The sequence below is a fragment of the Carassius auratus genome, chromosome 2 (genome assembly GCF_003368295.1).
Source record: "Carassius auratus strain Wakin chromosome 2, ASM336829v1, whole genome shotgun sequence".
Classification (NCBI taxonomy): Eukaryota; Metazoa; Chordata; class Actinopteri; order Cypriniformes; family Cyprinidae; genus Carassius; species Carassius auratus.
Window position 1 is genome coordinate 19,806,422 of NC_039244.1, and position 15,911 is coordinate 19,822,332.

Genomic DNA, 15,911 nt, shown 5'->3' on the forward strand with positions numbered 1-15,911 from the left:
GATAATTCTAATCATGTTATATATAGATAAGGAGAGAACTGAATAAATGTATTAAAACCACACAAAAAGCAAACAATAAGAAAAGAAAATATTACGATTAATATATTGCACTGTTTATCAAAATGGTTGTTCAAAGAATTGGGGATAAGAAATATTACACTTAAAAAACTGCTGAATAATGGTTTGAAAAGTTATAGAGTAGCCTATATAAAACATTAATTAAATATTTAAGAAAGATGTATCTTTGTAAGAGAATTTAGAAGCCAACATATTATTAGTGTTCCTTTTCCTAAATTGTAATTTTTTTTCTCTCAGCTTAGTCTTTCTTCCATTCTTCTTTCATCGATGAACCACACTCCAGATCAGTAGGGGGCGGCATACACCTTCCTGTTTGTTTGCCAACCGCCATAAAGAGCCAGAAGAAGATGCGCAGCGGCGCTAGTGTCACGAGCACCCTCGTACTGTCAATGTGGACATCCCATAATTTAACTGAGCATAAGCCGAAATAGTTTTGCTGTCAAGGTAACGCCGAGAAGTGTATTAAATTTACCTCTTCAGTTGTGAAAGACTGTAAAGTTCAAAAGGGAAGTACTGCGTTTTCCCCGTGGTTCGGTAAGTGCTGGTGAAATGTGTTTAACGTTCGCTAGCTCCGTGCGGCTAACTTTTTTCTTTTACTGTCTATGCTTTTAACGGATGTTTTGGTCGATGAAAATCTTGCGACTGTTCTGTCTTCAGTACAGAGTTTCGTGTCGTTTAATGTGTTCGAGATTACTGCTCTTTGTCACACCAAAATCCTTGTTAGTAGAGTGATACGTTGCATTTGTACTAGTATAATTAAGTATCAGACCGACTGGCACTCCTGCTTATGCTGCACGTCATGTTTTACTGGTTGTTCCAGTTTTAGTCGTTTCACTAAAAACAATAAACCTATATATGCGTTTGACAAATAACATTTCCATTGAGTTGTTTTTTTATTAACATCAAGGTTTTAGTTTAGAGTTTAAATTTAAGTTTTTGTGTAGGGTATTACTTCATTTTCACCCTTTTTTATCATTATCAGTCACTAGATTTAATGTGGTCTCTAAATATGAGATTCAAAAAGTTATAAGTGTAATAATAATTAGCGCTGTTCAGTTAATCTCATTCGATTATCATTATCATGCGCATGTTCTCAGTAAAGCCGGTCACGTGATTAATAGTACATCTCCATCACCTGCTTTCAGATTGAGCAGCTTTCATCACACAGAAATAAGAATGGAAGGCATGGAAGACGAGCTCCCTTTAAAAATGCTGGAGGAGGGTGGTTCATCGAAGCGGTCACATAAGCAGCAGGAGTGGCAGGGGAAACTTCCAAGGATACACAAAGAGGTGAAAAGGTCTCCTCGGAGGCCGGACTGTCCAGAACACCTGGCGGGGGGAAACATACCTTTGTTGCCTGAGCAGCCCGATTCAGAAGCCTCTGTATCAGTTGAGGACACGGCTGAGAGTTGCCCAAAAAGATGGGATAGATGCAGGTACAAAAAACACCATTTGATTTAAACCGGTTGAACACTAAAGATAGAAATGTGCAGTGACATTTGCACTTCTTTGTTGCAGACGAGGGCATTTTCTACATGGACCATATCCTGATACTCATTTTGGACCCAAAGCTTGTGTTCTTCCCAACCCAACCTCAGTCATGTAAGTAAAGACAGGCTTACTTTAGATAAGGGGCCAGGTCACACCCCTTTCTTGTTAATATTTAAGCTTTTAAGTCAAGCAAAGGATTGGACAAATGTAGTGATAATGTCGTGTGCTGAGTTCTGATTGGTTGTGGGTGGTTTGTTGGATGAAGCTTGAGAGCAGCGCAGTCAGTTACTGCTGTGGCTGTCACAAGAATGGTCCTCCTGGAACATTCCGAAAGCCCCCCCCAGCACTATGCCTGTTTTATGCCCCCCCAGGACAAACCACATGAAGAGGATAATGTGTGGTTTTCTGATGTTGTGCTGAACATGCTTCGAAGTTTTGGGTTATGTTAGCTATGCGTTTCTGTATATTTCAGATCAAGAAAGATAATTAGTCAATCTCTAAAAATGACTTATTCTGGATTTCATGAAGACAATATTGTATAGAAACCTAGCTGTTGGACTTTATTCCTCGGTATAAAAAATATGTATTAAAGAATTATTTAAATAGACATTTTTGAAGTTTAAAAACAAACAAACTGTAAATGTTAAATGACACCCGTATAATTTTTTTCATCTATTAATACTGAAAACGATCTGATCCTAGAACTATGAGAAACCAGAAGCAGAAGACTACATAACATTTGACCCTGACTGAAAGTTGCGTAACGAATGTAGAAACTGTACAAAAGTACATACCGTTTGGCTTTGTTCGTAGTTCAGTGCCAACACATACAATGTTTGCCTACTCTGTCGACTTTCCCCACAGGCACATTCAGGATCCAGCCAGCCAGCGGCTTACCTGGAGCAAACCCCCGCTCAACGTCCTGGTCATCAGAAAGATCCGAGATGAGACCCTTCTGGAGCCGTTCAAAGAGCTTTGCCGGTTCCTTGTGGATGTAGGTTACACAAAAGCAACATTACTAGTTTTTTTTTTTTTTTGCTGTATCATTAGATTTTTTTTTAGCTTTGATTACACATTTAATCTAAATTATTCCCACAATCAGGAGAAACATCTGATGGTTTATGTGGAAAAGAAAGTCGTGGACGATGGGTCTCTCATGACGGATGACTCGTTTTCAGCCATTCGCAATCAGCTGTGCACATTCAGGGAAGGTACTGAGACATCATTTTCTTGGATTGGATAGGAGTGAATTATTGGCAGGTTCACCTGTTTTACATAACCATGACACAATATTAACCAATAAAAGATTTGGTGCATTTGGAAAATGAGAGAATTATTGTTCACACAGGGTATGACGACATCTCAGACCGCATCGATTTGATAATTTGTTTGGGTGGAGATGGGACTCTTCTGTATGCATCATCTCTTTTCCAGGTATTCTCTTATTTCATCTCTCTTCTCTTATTTGGTTGTGCACAAGAGACTCCTACTAGGTCAGTCTCAGCTGCTATCCATTGTATTTTCTCTGTGTGGATCATATACGTTGAGAGAATTTGGATATGCAAAAGTGAGTTGTTTAGAGGTTTATTTAAGGATTAAATGTGGTTTTGTCTCATTTAAGGGCAGTGTTCCCCCGGTCATGGCGTTCCATCTGGGCTCCTTAGGATTTCTTGCACCGTTTAAGTTTGAGTCTTTTAAAACTGAGGTGGATAAAGTGTTTGAAGGTGGTGTGATTTAAGACTTTCTTATATTTTCCATCACTGAAACTAGAAAAACTGCAGTTTTAGTTTGTAATGTACTGTTTTAGATGTTTCTGTTGTTTTAAGTGTTTGTGTCTGGCTATAGGTAATGCTGCCATCATCCTGCGCAGTCGTCTGAAGGTTAAGGTGGTGAAAGGCACATTCCAGAGGAATGAGCAGCCCTTCAGCACTCAGGAGAACGGAATAGCGCCTCATAACCACATAAATAATGAAGCAGGCAAAATCACGCTACAGTTACAGGTAGGGCAGCACTCACAAAGTATTTGCTGAAACCCAAAACCAGCAACACTTGAGCTTGAGAAAAAGTGTCTTTAGTATCCCAATAAGTTTTTGGCACACAGGCCTAACAAACGCTACAGGAACAATGTTAAAACCAGTCATGTCATAATAAGGGAGAGGCCATAAAACAAGCTCATGGCCTCTTTTCAATAGTGACAGTAAATTTATAATATTACAAAAGATTTCAATTTACAAATGCTGTTATTTCTATTCATCTAAGAATCCTGAAAAAAGGTTATAAAATTCAAATCCAGCTTCTTAATTTTTTTTTTATTCTGCTTTTCCATCACAGGAATTGTTTTAAAATGTATTACATTAGAAACCGTATTTTAAATTGTAATGTTTACTGATAAAACAAACACAGAAACAGTCTTGGCTGAACATAAGAGACTTCTTATAAAAGATATTTTTCCGATTCTAAACCTTTAAACGGTAGAGTATTTGTACATACACATCACAATTAGACGTTAAAAAAAATGGTTCATAGTGTTTGTGACACTTTTTTTACATCTAATGAAGACCTGCATGCTCAACTTCACATGCTATACAACCGTTTTTAGAAAAATACATTAAAAAAAATTAATGGTTGAGCGCTTAGTTGAGATTGTGCGTGCTTTTGCCTGTTCTTTGATATTGTTTGTGTGTGTGTGTAAAGGTGCTAAATGAGGTGGTGGTGGACAGAGGGCCTTCATCCTACCTGTCTAATGTTGATCTTTACCTGGATGGACGCCTCATCACATCTGTACAGGGAGATGGTAAGCACAACCATACGCTTCAGCTGCAAACAGCATTGATAGATCCCTTTTTTATCTCGTCACCACTGTGCTCCCAATCAGTACACTTAAAGCTGCGGTAGGGAACTTTTGACGCTCTAGCGGTTAATAAACAGAACTGCTTGTGTCTTGCGGAAGAACATCGTAGCCGGAACTACTTCTCTCTGTTTATGTGTATGAAGAACCACAAAGGTACTGTGTTACTCCGCCGCGGTACCCCCGAAGCAATCTAAAATAGTCAGAATATAAACACTTATTATAGGTGCACCCTAGTGATTCAGGACAAGCCAAAAACATGGTTTGGAAAATGGATTCATGGTGTACTCTCTTATTATATTCATTTTTCTACATTTTGAACACATACAAAGTTCCGGACCGCAGCTCTGATTGGTGGATTTCTTACCGGGAGCGGTCTGTAACTACAAATGGCAATAGGACCAATGGGAGGAGCCAGAGGAGCTTGATTTTTTTTTTTTTTTTTTTCTCACAGATTATCTGTCTCATATTCTACTGTCAGGACATAATGACAGGTTTAACAAATATATTAAAAATATATATTTACACAAGTTACCTACTGCAGCTTTAATTGAGATGAATGCCCCCCCCCCCCAAAAGTAATTAATACTTTTCATCAGCAAGGAAGGCTTAAAATTGGTGAAAAGTGACAAAAACTTTATAATGTTACCAAAAATGTCTGTTTGGCATCTATATGCCAATTCACAGTGCACAGCACAGACAAGGATAACAAACACCTTTGTTTGGTTTTCTCTGATAGGTGTGTTATCCCTGTCAGAACACTGTATGTTACCCTGTGTCTGTTTGCTTTCACCCGAGTGTACATGATCAGTCAGTGTTTGTTGGTGTCCTTTGCGTCAGTGTGTCTAAAGTCTAAGTCCAACAGCCGCCTTGTTTGTTTGATTGTGTTTGTCTGTGCAGTGTGAAGTGGGCTATAATTGCTGTTCTTTTTAACTTTTTATTCATCACAGAATCCTGACAAAGTATGAGGGTTTCTAGGACTGCACAATTAATCAAATTTCTAATCGCATTATGGGTTCCTCAATTACATAATCGTTCAAAGTTCACTTATGTTATTCTGCATGCTTAAGATGCATTTTACTTCTTTTTTTTTTTTTTTTTTTTAATTTAAATTTTTAAGTTTTAGTATAACAATACAATTTTATTTTTAGTTTTTTATAATTTAAAGAAGAAACCAATCCGATGTAGAGTTTACATTTGAGCCTTAATACTATAGAAAAGCAAAAGTGTTTTCAGCTTATTTTCATATAGAGTACGTCGTGCAGTTGCATCAAACAATGGTATAAACATAATTCAGTGTAAATTGTGATAATTGTGATTAATAATCGCAACTACAATTTCAAGGGAATAATCGACAATTATGATTTTTGTGATAATCGCGCCCTAATGGTTTCCATTGAGAAATTAAGTAGCACAATTGTTTTCAACATTGCTGATATTAAGAAATGTTTCTTGAGCATCAAATCAGCATATTCAAATGATTATTGAAAGGATCATGTGACACTGAAGTTTAATGGCTGGTTCAGTTTTTTTCTGTATTTACAGTATATCAAATTAATTAATCCTTTTTGAGCATAAGAGACATCAATCGGATTAAAACATCTTAGCGACAACAGACTGTAATGGTAGTGTAGCTTTGTTTTGTGGAGCATTATAATTGAGAACAATTATTGAGAAGTGCTTGATCTTTTTTTTTAGCTCAAGCAGATGCCTTGATACATTATGATCTGTGTGATTTGCTTTTTACGGGAGTTCAGCTGCCATGAAACTAAATGCAAATATGTGTTGTGTTTCTATGCAGGTGTAATAGTTTCCACCCCCACAGGCAGCACGGCCTATGCTGGTGCAGCGGGAGCCTCCATGATCCATCCCAACGTCCCTGCCATCATGGTCACCCCCATCTGCCCCCACTCCCTCTCTTTTAGACCCATCGTGGTGCCCGCAGGTGTGGAGCTCATGGTGAGAACAGGACTGAGGTTTCTCCATTTCAGTGATGAAACCTGGTTTGCCAAATAAGGAAGTTATTTGTACAATTTTAGGTTTTATTAATCTCAAATTAGAGCTTCAGAAGAACATTTGTTTGCGTCATCGTATTGCTAACTGTATTAACCCTGCAGATAACGCTGTCACCTGATGCTCGCAACACAGCCTGGGTCTCGTTTGATGGCAGAAAGAGGCAAGAAATCCTGCATGGAGACAGGTGACACTCTTTTTACACAATCCCATAAGCAAACAGCTTTGATCTCCCCCATAATCCAGTGATACAACAACCGCTGCATTACAGTTATGGAAATGAGCATCAACAGTGTCAGTTGGGATCACCACTCAACCTTTCAGTTCAAAATCAGTTTGGCCTTTAATCTTAAGCAGCATAATCAATCTCACACGCTGTATCCGTTAATCATGAGTTTGTTTTTTGTTGTTTTCCATTATAGCATTAAGATCACAACCTCTTGCTTTCCGGTCCCTTCTATCTGTTGTCATGATCTGGTGTACGACTGGTTTGACAGTCTGGCTCAGTGTCTCCACTGGAACGTCCGCAAGAAGCAAACACGTCTAACAGATGCCAGCGACTCTTCAGAAACCGAGAACTGAATCCTCACTACGAAACTCACTGTCTGTTGACTTTACATTCCAGAACGTTTCAGATTTCATTATAGACTCCAGTAAGCGCTTTATGTGCTGTCTGAGAAATGACACATTTAATGTTAGAGGTAAGCAGCAACAAAATGTTTGGTTACCCTAAAATGCCATCGTGTGACTGCTAAACATCATGATGCAGACTGTATTTCTTAGAGGATTGTTTTTGCACCTGAGCACTTCACAATATGCTAAATAACTGATCACATTTATTATAGAATATTTGGTATGTTTGTTTTTTGTTTTTTTAGTAGCATTTATTAACCAACATTAATATTTAAATTTGTACTGTTGATTTAATCCACTTCTAAATGTTTTAAGAATCAGAAATAACTAATCATCCACCACGTTTAAACTTGAAATGCACATTATAGTAGGAAATGTAATTCATTCACGGAGCATAAAACTTTTTTCTTGATGTGTAGATTTTGGCAAAATTTACAACAAACTTTGCTAATCTATAAACAGACAAAGCTTGACTTTCTATGTGGTTTGTCATGACGGTAGTTGAATATGAATAAAAAATTATGAATAAAAAAACTAATGCTTTTGTCTAATTAGATGCCTATCAAACCCATCTAGTTCTTGTGAAATAACATTGTAGCCTCCCTGTGGAGGCACAGGACTTTGCATTTTCAAAACCATATTTTTTAAAGCCATTATCCTTCTAGTTTAATATTTAATTGCAATCAGTATAGCTGAATGCAAGCTGTTTACAGTTTGATGTAAATAAGATCCTATGATGTGATCGTCTTATTTGTAATATTTCAATAAAGATGTATTTTTATCTTGGATGTTATCTTTTATGTCCTTTGAAATGTATCCTGGTGTATTTTAAGGCTTTATATCCTGTTAGATTTACTTAAGACGACAATCTGTAATTGTTGTAGTACAATGGAATATATATTGTATTATATAATAAAAACTAAATCCATTTAAGTGTGAAATATTTAATGAAAAAAAGCACCCATTGTGATTTTTTTTTTTTTTAAACAAAGTAATGCAAAATGCTTGTGTTCTATATTTTTATTGCAATAAAAGGATACAGATATAATTTCTGACAGACACTTAAATTATCTTCCAGATATTGCAAAAAGACGGTCCTCAACACTGATCCAAATACGGACAATTAGTAAATTGAAGCTGACCACATAAAAAAAGATAATGGGATTTCAGTTCGTTTTATAAATGATGTAACACTACATTATGATAGACAGCGAAAGACATCTAGCCAATTGAAAAAAATAATCTGGCATATCAGCATCTTTATCTCCTTTATAAAGACAATGGGACAACAAAGGTGAGTGAAGTTCAATAGAAAGAAAATACAAATGTCTTTAGTTGCACACATAGTGTCATGTCCAGCCTATCCAGGTCTTCAAAGTCAATGACAAAGAATACTGAGGACATACATAGCATTTCTACAAGAACACTAAGTGTGACCAGCAAGATCATCTACTTACAGACATGGTTAAAGATTCATAGCATTTTAAGAAGAAAGAGAGAAGTTCACTTGGGCATGAGGGGTTTCCCTGCTCCTTTTGAACTTGAGATGACCATGAATTTTGAGGGAAGCTTTAACAGGCTTTTTTTTAAAGAGCAAAACACCTTTGCTGCCTTTTGTGCGCGTTTGACACCCACTAGAAATCAAAGCATTGCAGATGAACAGAATTCATGTTTTAACTCGCCAATAAATTGTCCAGAAACAATCTTTCCGACATCACAAGCATTGAAAACAATTATTGGTGGTTTTAGTATTTGTACAAAATGCATTAAAAAGTAAAACCTCCATGTCTGACATTATAAAATTGATTACAGTTCATGCTGAACCTTAACTCCTGGCATGAACATCTCTGGTAGATTTATAGAATCCATATATAAATGATACATTTGTATTTTATCTCTTAAATAGTATCCTCAGTATGAGTCAAAGAAACAGCTAATGCAAAATAATACTCTAGCCAATAGTATGCAACCCTACGGAAGGATAGTATTGGACCTCGGCCCTATTAAAACACAAACTAGCTACTAACAGGTTATTTTGGACCACAGCCCCTTGAGGAAGCACGATTCGTCAACCTCAGAGTTTGAACAACAGATGAGATAACCAGAAGCATGGATGTGAGCTATGACACGACATGTTTGAAATCTATTTGACTGGAATTTGGTCATAAATTGAATGCATATGAAAAAAAGATTCAATTTCCCGCATTATTTGGCACAAATGTGGATATAGTTTCCCCTTCTGAATGCAATTATGATTTTAAATAACTGCCTACCTCGATCAAAGATACTGTTCTGATTTATTAACTTCTCTGTTCGCATTAACCAGGTCTATTAACTTACACGTGATTGCAGAAATGTATGAGGCTAATCGTGTCACAAGTGCACAGCTCTCAAAAACTTTCAGATTTGAATTTTTTTCTCACTAGATTGGAAAGTGAACCTTTATATGTGGGTTAAAAACCACTGTGACAATTGACCAGTCCAGTCCTTCTTAACATTACTGACATGTTTATACAACAAAATCCTTGACATTAGATAGTTTTAACATGAAAGAAAAAGAAAACCAGAGAAACAGGGAGACTTGTTGCATCCATAGAGGGGGAAGCATTTTGAGGGAAATATTTTCATTGTCATCGTAGCTGTTTCCTGCTCTCGTTTAACCTTTAAGTCTGTTTTCAGAGGAAGATCTCAGCCTGAACAGAAATGGGAAACATCTTCTGAACATGACCGAAGTACGTCAGCAGGTCCACATGGAGCATGGGAGTATGTGTGAGGCGTGAGGAAAACGTTTATGTCTGAACAGTCAAGGGCTTTGTCTCACTTGGCTCTTCCTCATCATCTTCCTCCTCCTCCTCTTCCTCTGTATGCTGCTCCAGCTCTTCTCTGGTGATCATTTCAAAGTCGTTGCCGTTGCTGTGCTGTGACCCTTCCTCCTCTCGCCGGTCACTGTCCGTGTCCGACTGACGTTCTGCCCCTGCTTCCTCACTCGCCTCGATTTCTTTATTGTCGTCTTCGTCCTCTTCCTCATCGCCGTCTTTCTTCTCGCTGTCCGATTTGTCCTCGCTATCTGATTTCTGAGCTTTGCTTGAATCTGCGCCTCTGGTGTCAGATTTCTCACTGCTGGATTTCTTGGAGCTGGAGCGCGGACCCTTGTATTCGTGAGTGTAGAGGGGGCGGAAGGAGTCGATAAATCCCACGTCAGCTGTCAAGTTTGGCAGGAACCAGAAGTGATGACGTCCACCGGTCACCAACCAGATGAAAAGGAACAGGATGCAACGAGCTGAACCAAAGGGAAAACAAGAAATACGAGGATGAGAAAAGACAAGATAATGCAGTGCCATTGAACGGTAATGTGAAATTGTACAATACAAGATATAAGTCAAGAACTCCTACCAACGGCCAAAAGAAGTATGCTGGCGACGAAGCATCCCGCGGCCACGCTCAGGTAATACACACCAACTCTCATCTCAGCGGGCCACAGCGGGAACAGAGTGGCTGCGATGACGGCAATCACTGCAAACAAACACACAAAGCTCGGAATCAGTTCTGGAGCCACCGAAACCACAGTCAAGCTCAACTGGAGAAAAACAGATCCTACCAAGAATCAAGCCCATGGCAAAGGTTTTGAAGTGGACTGGATCGTAAATCCAAAAGTAAACCTGAAGGGAAGACAAATATAACTTAAGTAAGAAAAAAAAAACATGTGAAATTGAAGAATTTACAGCAAATATTTTCATTTTTATTCATTATTTTAATAATCACCACAACAACACTAATCATATAATATAATATAATATAATATAATATAATATAATATATAGGCTGGCTGGGATCCAAAACATCAGTGTAAATAATAAATTATACTGAAAAAATAATCATAATAATACGAGCAATAAGAAAATACTTGTATAATGACATAAAATTATGATTGTTATTATTATTAAATATTAAGGCATTAAAATAAAATTGTTACCAGGGTTGATATTGTTAACTGAAGCTAAAACTATGAAAAAAAAACCTAAAAAAAAAAAAAAAAACCTTACACAAAAATGAGTAATGTTGACTTGGCAACTAATTGAAATAAGGGAAATAAGGATACATTTAAATGCTTACAGCAAGAAGAACATACAAAATACCTAAAAATAAAATTAAAATTAAACTGAAATACAAAAAATAAAAGTTAACTCAAAATATTTATAAATATTATAATAGTAAATAAATAATTCCAAAATAATACTATGCTACCCCTGTGCAGTGTTGTTTGCTAAATCAAAAATATTGTTAATCATACATCTGATAACTTGATTCCATGTTCAATGTGAAAAAAAAAGACTATTAAGTTTACACTGTATACCATTTAAAACAGACAATTAAACTCTTTATTTCAAATACAGAATGAAATCTGCCTAATTGTGAAGTAAAATGAATGTTTTTTTACAAGCATCTATTAGATATGATTTTCTGAACTGATCTCGACCTCGTTGCCATCCAAGAACAGTTGGTCGTCATGAGGTTCCAGCTTGAATTTCTTTTTCACATCCTTCTTCTTCTTTGGAGATCCTGGACTGTCATCCTAAACATACAGAAACAAGACCTCAAAATAAGAATCATGATATGCAAAAAAGGACTTCATTGTGTTTTCTTATCCTGTATATACATCATACATTTTTTTCCTTCTTTGCGTCTGCAGCCTCAGAGTCCTTCTTTTTATCTTTGTCCTTTTTGCTTTTTTTCTCCTCTTCTTTGCCACTGTCACTCTTAGCCTTATCCTTTTCTTTCTCTTTTTCTTTCTCTTTCTTTCCATCTTTCTCTGGCTTCTTCTTCATCACTTTCAGAGCTCGGTGGAAAAACTGCTTCTTCAGGAGCCTGTGAATAGACAGAAATATATACATTACCATTCAAAAGTTTGCCATTTCCCTTTACTCCGCAACGGCACACTGATTCATCAAAATACATTTAGAATATTACAAAATATTTCAAATGAACGCTATTCTTTTGAATGTTCTATTCCTCAAAAGAAAATCCCACACTATTTTCAACACTGTTAATAAGAAGATGCTTTTTCAAAAGCTTTGTAATATCAAATACCACAGAGATTTCAATCAGTACGGTGAAATGAGTGAAAAGACTAGGTTTACCTGTTGCAGTAGTCCACCACCGACTCTCTGGTTGTGAACAAAGCTTCCTCGCTCTTCTTTGCTTTGGCCCACTTTGAATCCAGCAGACAGTCAACTGCTTTGGAAGCTGATGGGCAAACATTTGGTTCAATGACAGCAAGCAGAGGATTTTGAAAACTACACAAATAATTAATTGAAACCCTATGCAGAGGAAACAGAAGCAAGCATGGCAGGAATGAGCGCACTGACCGATGAAGTAATCCACTCGGTGTCCCATCATGTTGGTGGATTTGGCGGGGCAGTTAAAGCGCAGGTACTTGGCCACTGCCTTCTCATCTTTGGTCGGTTCACTGGCCTCCTGAAAAAGAGAGATCAAAGATCATGAAGTCATGATGATTACACTCATCTACTTAATATGCAAACAGAATTCCAGCTTAATCTGCACTAAATGCACACTTCTGCAGCAGGAATGCACACAGTTTATGTAGATACAGTACAAGATCATATTTCACTTATTTCATCATATTTCACAAGATCACTTATTTCCTAAGGTCATACCATTGGGTAATATCAAACTTTAACAAGAAAGATAGCAATATACTCTTAAGTCAGCAAATAATCACATTTTAAAATATAGTAAGGTAGAAAATTGTCAATTTTCACAAAATTAGTTTTTACTCTTTGATCAAACAAAAGCAGCCATGGGAAACATTAGAGGCTTCTTTTAAAAACACTTACCAAATCTTACCGACCCCTTTTACTTTTAAGTTTTTTTTAATTGTGATTAAACAAAATAGTATAGACGATATCATAATATCATCCATAACTTGAAAAGGATTACCATCTTGCAATAATCAGAGTTTAATATGCATCCGTATTATATAGAGCATGATTCTAGACCTTGTGAGACTTCACTATGTGAGAGGACCTAGATATTAATAATGTAAACCACAATTAATATACACAACACAAACAAAGAGTTTGACAAAAATCTGGTTTGTCCCTTTGGCCACAAGCTATTAATTCCAGTGAAAGTGACATTCAAGAGAGTGTAGAATAGCAGCCGAGCAGCAATCCAGCAAACCCCTCTGAAAAGCTTTGAAATGAATCTCCGACACTGGACGCAGGACCCTCGTCAGTCATCTAATGAACATGAACTAATTAAAAGCCTCAGCTCACCACACACTGATGTGCTGTGCTCTGTAATCTATTCGCAAACATTAAAGTCTGCATTCAGACTCACTGCAGACACATGAGTCCTCACTGACCTCATTTATTAAGTTAAAGATCCTTACTTCTAGTACTATGTGACCACACTATACACACAGAAAACCCCCTCACAAATCCAGACAATAAGCCAGGTTATAGAGACACCATTTACTCAAATAATGAATGACTCCATTCTTAAGCCTTAGGTCTTAGTATGAGCATATTTTTGAGCTCCACAATCCTTCAATCATACTCTATTTTCATTTCAGTAAGAAAACTGTGAAGTAATGACAGTGGATTTCAACCTGTTGCACAAGAGAAAAACTAACAAACAGGCTGGAAGGACAATAAAGAGTGACTCTCATCAAGACACGTCATAATTCCACTGTTCTTACATAACATGTCATTTATTACAGAAACGCACAGTAACTGGTTTCCAAAACCAAACAAGCAGCCAAGTCAGACAACAAATGTATTCTGACTACAATGGCCAGAAATGCAAAGTAGCGCTTTACAGTAGAGGCATTTGACTGCCATATTTAGACCGATACACGGTGTTAATGATGGAGAATGACTTTAAAGGGAAATCCTTTCAGCATTTAGTCACTTGTTTGAAAAATGTATGCGTTTTCTCCTGGAAAATGGAGTAGATGATGTTATGGACTGACAATGTTTCATACAGTTAAAATAAATGGTTACTACTGGATTCTGCCTACCAATCATTGTATTTTTAACGGGAAAAAAAAAACAAGTCAACCGAGACTGAAAAAAAAACATGAATGTGAGTAAACTATTTGTGTGTGTGTGTGTGTGTGTGTGAGAGAGAGAGAGAAATGCCGCTTTAATTACTCTGCAAATGGGTAAAAAATTGGGGAAGAGAAGGGCTCCGTTTTGGACGGTATTTGGTCAAATTCGTGAAGCATGTGAGCCAGCAGCTGGTTAAAGAGGACAGTCTGTGCCGAGCTAAGATGGCCAACTCCATCAGCTGTGCCACTAAACACAGAGACATCCCAATCAGCTCATGCTCACATCGAATCCATCGAGCAATTGCATGAATGATTAGGTGCCTGCAAAAAGATTAAATGCATTACCCAAGCGAAGCGCAAAAATTGCGCCAGCACTGGCAAATAATCCACCTCCCATAAACGAGAGCGTTGCAAAAATAACGGATCAGAGTAACGTACAATTGTATTATGGGTCGAACAAAACACTAACGTTAACTCAAAAAATTACTCGATGCCAAACAGCGATCTAAGACTAGGCCTCTAATAACAAACATTACGTGAATTCTGTACCTGAATTCGCTTCTTGTGTCTCCTGCGCTCCGCCATGATTTCTAACTTCTGGGTTCCCTTGACGTGGTCACGAAAATAGTGGGGAGGGAAGTCTCGCGATAGTTCGAAAAGCCCGTGATCAGCCACTTCTTCGCTCGGCAAATTAAAATCTGAATGAATGAGTACTGCCATCTAAAGTGCAGGTGAGGCATTGAAGTCACGGTCAATAAATAAATATTTTTTTATAGTGAGAATTGTTAGATAAACTATTAGCTATCTTAAATTTAACAGCAACACAGAACATCAATGTTCAACAAATGTTCGACACCTAAGAAGTAGCCTAACATTTGAACCAGGGTTATTATGAAACCCGAAATGAAATAAAAATAGTATTTATTATTTTAATTAAAAGAAACTATATATATATATAAAAAAAACAATAAAAGCAATTTTGTTAGTTTATCGTTGTGTTGACTGCATTGATTAACCATTCAAAAGGACTGTAAGGATAAAATAATCAAAACAAATATATTTTAAACATGGGATTTATTATTTATTATGTGTTCCTGTAATTCATTTGGTAGAGCATTGTACTATGAAGCGCAAGGTTGGGGGTTCAATTACCCTGGAACACTTGATAGGTAAAAATTGATAGCTTGATAATTATTATTATTAACTGCAAAACATCATTTGGAATCTGCCCCCTACAAGTATTAGCTTAATTTAGGCTAAATTTGATTTGATATTTAATGTTACAAAAAAACTCACATAAATGAGGGATTCAAGATAGATTCAGACATATTTCATAAATAATGTATTTTCACGCTGTATATTCTGTTGTGTATGTGTGTGTGTCTAAATGCTGTATATGAATCTTTTTATCATATCATATGAATCGAAGACCAAAGGAATAATTATTTTTATTTTTCTCCATAGAAAACAGTATATGACAACAGAGAATAATCCGAGTTTGAAGTGAAAAACAAAATACAATTGTACAATAAAAAGGGCAGTAATGAAAAAGAAAAAAAATGTAAATGATTTACTGACTTATTAAAACATATAGAAACATAGAAAAAAATCCAGCATTCGACAGTCTCCTAGTCTGTTTGAAACCACATTCTGAGCCTACAATATATTTGTGATGAATATTTAAAAGCATATAATCAGTCAGTTCACTACAAAAATGTCAGTGCCTGTCTACCTTATGTTTTTGGTGTCAAAATAGAAAATAATTTTTGAGTAAAA

General features: G+C 36.7%; 2 protein-coding genes across 2 annotated transcripts; one reads left to right on the plus strand and one right to left on the minus strand.

Moving 5' to 3' along the window:
• The first annotated feature begins 404 nt into the window (after nucleotides 1–404).
• On the plus strand, nucleotides 405–7,851 carry LOC113119380 (NAD kinase-like). Its single transcript, XM_026288818.1, has 12 exons — nucleotides 405–612; nucleotides 1,224–1,514; nucleotides 1,597–1,680; nucleotides 2,434–2,563; nucleotides 2,672–2,780; nucleotides 2,918–3,003; nucleotides 3,191–3,293; nucleotides 3,415–3,569; nucleotides 4,264–4,363; nucleotides 6,219–6,376; nucleotides 6,535–6,617; nucleotides 6,853–7,851. The coding sequence occupies exons 2-12, from the start codon at nucleotides 1,255–1,257 to the stop codon at nucleotides 7,010–7,012; spliced, it is 1,428 nt and encodes a 475-aa protein (XP_026144603.1). The 5' UTR covers nucleotides 405–612; nucleotides 1,224–1,254; the 3' UTR covers nucleotides 7,013–7,851.
• Nucleotides 7,852–8,068: 217 nt separating this feature from the next.
• LOC113119422 (translocation protein SEC62-like) lies at nucleotides 8,069–14,801 on the minus strand. The gene is made up of 8 exons (XM_026288918.1): nucleotides 14,685–14,801; nucleotides 12,430–12,538; nucleotides 12,202–12,307; nucleotides 11,728–11,929; nucleotides 11,541–11,636; nucleotides 10,662–10,722; nucleotides 10,457–10,576; nucleotides 8,069–10,343 (listed from the first exon to the last, which is right to left on the minus strand). The coding sequence occupies exons 1-8, from the start codon at nucleotides 14,718–14,720 to the stop codon at nucleotides 9,853–9,855; spliced, it is 1,221 nt and encodes a 406-aa protein (XP_026144703.1). The 5' UTR covers nucleotides 14,721–14,801; the 3' UTR covers nucleotides 8,069–9,852.
• Between the last annotated feature and the right edge of the window lie 1,110 nt (nucleotides 14,802–15,911).